The 6,102-nt window shown below is 41.0% G+C and overlaps 1 protein-coding gene across 1 annotated transcript in view; it reads right to left on the reverse strand.

Annotated features, from left to right (window-relative positions):
• Positions 1-554: 554 nt before the first annotated feature.
• Positions 555-6,102, reverse strand: part of DKK2 (dickkopf WNT signaling pathway inhibitor 2) — a 41,164-nt gene continuing 35,616 nt past the window's right edge. The window contains exons 2-4 of the mRNA XM_009327057.1: positions 2,166-2,316; positions 1,336-1,485; positions 555-805 (exon numbers count right to left, since the gene is read on the reverse strand). Coding sequence (XP_009325332.1) covers positions 555-805; positions 1,336-1,485; positions 2,166-2,316 — 552 coding nt within the window. The remainder of the gene's footprint in view (positions 806-1,335; positions 1,486-2,165; positions 2,317-6,102) is intronic.

Raw genomic sequence — 6,102 nt, forward strand, 5'->3', positions numbered from 1 at the left:
GGCCTGCAAAACATAGCAATCTTGTCCTGCAGGAGTGCTTTCTTTGCTGAAGTGTCAGCCCTGAATGACAAAGGCGTGCGGACATTCACAGTAACTTTATTTCCATTTCTCACACCTGCAACGTGACCAATAATGTGCTGACAGATGAGTCTTCCTGGCATGCACTGCTTCCCATAGGAGTACAATGTATGCAATTTATTTAGCAGTCATTGCCACGCTGCAAACCCACTGTAGCCCTAACACTGAACCCCTGAAACATCACAGGACAACACAGCAAGGTAAGTGACATTAATTTCCACTGTACTTGTTGGCATACTAGCATTTCCTACAAACTGTAGAAGTTATTTACAGAAGAGCTGCACAGTAGGAGAACTCCAGCTGCACTTGTGTTTACCACCAGCTCAAAAAGAAATGCATTTGGTGTGATTTCTACTCCTACCCTAACTGTTACTTTAGCCATTCCGCTTTCATTTGCAGTCCTCATTTCCCACCATGCTGTAATGCATTAAATACATAAAGCCACAGTCACTTAATACTATCTTCCCAATCCTCATTCAGATTTTCTGGCACACGTGAAGTCTTGATTTAGAAGAGGAGGTTGCATCTTTCCATACTTTGCAAGACAGCCCTTTGGCACAGTCACATCGTTGGAAAATCTCCAGTCCATGGGACCCTTTCTTGCGCTGTTTGGTGCACACCTCCCCCTGATGCAACACAGGCTTGCAAATTTTGGTCCAGAAATGGCGAGCACAGCAATGTCCCTCAATACAGTCTGATGACCGTAGGCAGGGATCGCCTTCATGTCCTAAAAAGAGCAACAAAACTATTTTACCTCATGGGAAAACGTGAAAGTACAGATTCAGTGCAGACTGATGCAAATGAAGCTCAGAAAAAGGAGAGATGATATTTCCATCTGTGGCTATTTGAAGGATGTAAACACAAGGGAAGATATGAATAAGGAAGGTTCAAGGGGGTAATTAATGAGACCTGCTATAAGACTTAGTAAGGAGAAATTCAGCTACAGGATTATAAGCAGAATTACAAGTGCTTAATTACATGACTGTTACAAGAGGAGGATGGGGGCAATCCTGCACAACTGAAAAATGGATTGTCAGTCCACCTCTGATATAGAGAAAAAAGCAGATGCTGTTTCAATCACAGGAACTACTGGTTGATGTTACACCACTTTTTGAGTCATGCTGTGAATTCTCACGATAGACGTTCACTCCCTGTGAAATTATTGCCTATTTCTGGTTTGCATTGCTGTATCTTAACAGCAATAACATGATTCATAACATGAAGGAACAAAGCAGTGTAGTGCAAATGTGATCTTACCTTTTATGTGTGACAGCTTGGAGCGCGGCCTCCCTAGGTTTTGCCATCCCAAATCCTTGCTAGCATAATGACCGTTCTTCTTGTTGCGTGGCCCTTCTAGAGCAGGGATGTGAGGTGTAAGGATGCTTTCAGTTACTGGTATGCAAATACCTGCAAGGAAAAGACAGTTGGTCAAAGATTTGAACAAGAAGAAAAGCAGCCGAGACACATATACAAACCGGGATCAGGACCAGGACCATGAACGTGCTGGGGCTTGGTCTCCATGACACTCAGCTCTAATCACACCTCTGTCCCTGATCCCTGGCACCTAACTTCACCGCAGCTCTGCTTCACTCACTGTCAAACAGTCAAACAGTCTCGCTGTGACGCTGGCTTTATGGTCTGAGCACCTGGAGACTGCCTTGTAGACATCTCTCTCCAGAGGAGAGTATGGGAATGCAAACAGTATGGTTATAACCTCCCCCCCAGGGAGAGTAGATCACGGATTCATTAAGTCTCTTTTGCTTCCTTAAAAATATGGGTTCTGTGCAGTCTCCAGTGAATCAAACCACATTGAATGTAAGTGCTATGATTTCAGTCAGCAGCATCATCATTTTGGGGTTTCCCCACCCCAAAATGGGAAAAAGTCTGGTAGTACACAAGCCTTAAACATAGAAATACTGTTAAAGAGAATGAAGTGGACTACAATGAAGTAGAAAGTGAAGTTTTCTTGGTTTAGAAAAAGCAGCACAGTCACCCAGAAAAAAATACGGTTGCTGGGAACACTCAGAGAAATAGATGCTATCAAAATGCTGATTTTATGGAGGAAAACCAAGAAATGACTGATGTACCGTTGTTACAGCGGTTCCCAGGGCAGCACATGCCATCTCTGTGGCAACGCTTCTTCTTCCTCCGGCACATCATGCACGCAGACGTTGCTTGATGAGGACTGTGACAGTATCGCCCAACTTCGCATTCCTTATCATTGGTACAAGGATAGGCCTGGTGGGTTAAAGAAAGGTTTACAGTGAAGCACTGCTTTGTACAAGGCATGTATGCAGGCCATTTAAAAAAAAACCCAGCACCAAAACACCACCGAATCCCCCCGACAAACAAAGAGCCCAACAGTTGAGATACCGTTCACTGGGGCCAGGAGTTGCAGGTAGGGATGCTTCAACTGCAGCCATATAGCAATCTTTAAGCTCACACTCCTGGTGAAGATGTTATCTGCTTAAAGAATCAGGGAGATACAACCAGCTCCCTCGTGGTTTCATCTTTTCTTGCCTCAAACGTATGTTGGCACAAGAGAACTCACATTTTTGTGGGTTCAGGCCTCTGATTCATAGACAAGAGCTTAAAACTCCACAGTGAAGAATAAACAGAGCCATAAAACTCCTCTCAGTCAGTAAAAATCCTGAAACACACCCTGCAACAGGTAACATTTTAATTTAAACTCCAAGGAGGCATTTTCCTTTGATAGTTGTCGAACACGCTGATGCATAATAAGTTCACTGTTCTCACAGTGAACATCTACACCACATTGGTACAAGCTCCTTTGCAATTGCACCACTCCCCACTGGCCCACACCAGTTGGACTCCTTGGAAGTGAACAAACATCACTGGTCAGCGTTTCGCTTTGATACCCTTTACTTCGCTTATGGGCTTAGTATACTCCTTAAACTTGCCACCTGCTAAACAACACCCTGTGGTATGCAGCCTGGAATATATTATAGAGCACAAACTGTCTTGCACATATTCCCTGCAAGTAGAGACACATGTATACGATTCTTCTGTGTTCATCAAAACCAGCATTATCTTAGAGGAAAACTGACTTTTAAAAAAAGGGTGTGAAAGCACTGTATTCTCCCATAAAGAGAGAGAAAGAAAAGTTTATTCCTACAAGAGGAAAAGACATGATGCCTTAAGGAAACATAACAACACACACTGCCACGTTCCAGGATCCTTTCTGCTGACTCCCACACAGCTACAACTATGCTCTCTGTCTGCATCTAATTTTACTGCCTATTAAATTAATCATAGATTTTTTTTTTCATTCTTCAAAATTATACTTGAGGAATTTGTTTTGATAAAAAGATGAGAATAAATTTTGGGCACTTTCTGGAAAATGATGTTTATACTTCCTCACCTAATTTCCTCCAGCATTTTAAATAAATCAAAGTATTGCTTTTACTGTTTTCAAAATGACTCTTGCAATCAATTATTCACCACAAATAAAAAGCTCAACTGACTAATTTTCAATGTAGGCTGATTACTTTTCTAATAATATTTTAAATCAAGTCTTGATTATATTGTTCTCAGAAAAGAAAACCTTGGAGGCCGTTGAGAATTTGCTCTGAAAGTTTTTCTTTTAGATGGAGAACTCGTTTCTCTGTCTTTGTGCCATTCTGTTGAGAATTGCAGAAGAAACAAGAGGTCTGATAATAAAACCAAGCAAGTTTCTCTAGTGCCATTAGTGGGAGGGGGAACCATGCCATTTCCCATGTGATTTCATTAGTTGTTTTCTTTGTCAAAACTTACTTTACAGTACCAAAAGTGCTGGCTGGATATTTCCCAAGTGCTGCTGCCCCATTACTTCTGCCCTCTGAATATGTGTCTTTGAAGAATGATTCCAGAGTGCAGCTGCGTGGAGTAACCTGATGTGTGTGTAAGTTTTTCTCCCTTAAGAATAAACACTTCCTCTTGAGTTCATCCTCGAGAGGATGCTTGAACATCAAAGAAGGCCAGATCTTTTAGCTAGGAGTAGCAATAAGAGACAAATGCAAGCACTCACCTGTTTGGTACTCTTAAGGCATAAGTGGATTCTACCTGTTCTAGCAAAGCGGAACTAAAGTGCTCTTCCCTCAATATCTCATCACTCCTTTCCCTCATTTTTCCAGCAAGAAATTGTTAACGCTGGCTTACAATTTATGATATAGTTACCATAAAAGTAGGGCTTCCCTGACTTAAATGAAATCTTACTAAACTAAGGACCTTGCAATGCAGAAAAGTGATTTTTTTATAGACCTGTGCATGGTTATACTGAGTTTGGAAAATACTAACACTGCTAGCTGGGGGAAATGCAAATAAAAAACAGATGAACTAGCTAAAACCTGGAGATGAAGGCATTTTAGACCCTTGTCTGTCATCAAGACCTTCATAACTGCATCTTTTTTCCAATACGGGCATGTGGTATACACCTGCAACTTGTCAGCAAGAAGCCTACTTGCAGTTTTCTTTTAGCTCCTCAAATAGCTTTTAAAAAAATGAGTTCCCTGATCCTGAATGGTGCTAATGAATGCTCTCACATACCATATCTAGCATCTGTTTTACTTTTGGCTTTTAAGCTGAATGACATGTAAAAGACATTTCAAGATACGCATCTAACTGCCAACTCCCAGCTCTGTCTTTAAGAATGGTAAAAGTAACAAAAGACAATTCTGACATTAAGAATTGTCAAGGAAAGTCACGTAACTCAGCCTTTAGTCCCACTCTAGAGCGCCATCCTAAATAAAGATGACACTTTTGAAATGAAAACATAAGCCAAAATATTCACCTACCTAAGGGAAATGACTGCAGCACATCAAAAAATAGTTTTGTGTTACATGTAGCTCAGACAACAACTGGCAAGTCCATTCAAAACCCCAAAAGACCAGCTGCCAGCCAGCTATATGAAGAACCCTCTTGCAAACGCCCGATGCCATCAATTGCCTTGATCTTTCTTCCAAAACCACCATCCATTTAATATCCTAGCTATCAATCACAGGGAGCTTGAAACAAAAATGCCTACGTAGTCTTGTGTCTGTCTCCTAGTCACCAGACTTCCATTGGAATAACTCCTGCTCCCAGCAAAGTAATTTCTATCACTGCGCAGCGTTCAGTATTAAAACACAAAACTAAAACAAAATAATATAGTGTGTACATAGCCTTGGCTAACAGGGGGGAAAATGTGTTCATAGTTGTCCCATTGTTGGCAGTAGCCGAGCCAGTCTATGTATAAATATGTATATATTTTTAAAAATACAGGATAAAGAAAACATACTTGTAAAAATGTACATGCTAACAATTGTCTATGCATGAGTCAAGGTTTTCAAAATCTCCTACACCACAGTGCCTGAAACATGGTCTTTACTTTTAGAGAATTGCAGAGAACATTTCCTATATACAACGCAAAGACACAAATCAGTCCCAGATGGAGAGGGAAAAAGCAAGCTGTAAACCAGCTCTACTTCCCCAGCAATGATAACTAATTCTACAAGGCACATCATCCCTTCACATTCTTCAGCTATACATATCATTTTCTGGTCGTAAATCTCTATCCACTAAACACAGCTTTGATATTATGGGAAAACAGATGAAACCGAGATAAAATATGTAGCACTCCCTGAAGCTGCATTTAAGCAATCTTACTTAATTTTTTTAGCCCAGATTACAGGCGATCAAGTCACCCGTAGCATGACATAAAGTAGATTTGCCTGTGATAATGAGTCACATTTTCAGAATGTGTTGCCTGATTAGGGGCATTGCTTGCTGAGATGTTTTCTCCTCAGTCATTCCAAATACTTTTGTATCCTCATATAAAAGATACTGTTGAATGTGTGTCCAAAAACGTACAGCAAAGATGTACTGGATTTTTTGCAGTGTTGGAGGATTCAGGCTAGGTATTTAAATGGCTGCTGCTCAGTGCTGTGCCAGGATGTCCCCTGCATCAGTGCATCAAGACTAACCTTTGCCAGCCAGGTCATAGCAACACGTAAATGCTAAACTTTTTTCTTTTTGAGAGAGAGATTT

This window comes from Pygoscelis adeliae, unplaced genomic scaffold, assembly GCF_000699105.1.
Source record: "Pygoscelis adeliae isolate BGI_AS28 unplaced genomic scaffold, ASM69910v1 Scaffold87, whole genome shotgun sequence".
In the NCBI taxonomy this organism is placed as follows: Eukaryota; Metazoa; Chordata; class Aves; order Sphenisciformes; family Spheniscidae; genus Pygoscelis; species Pygoscelis adeliae.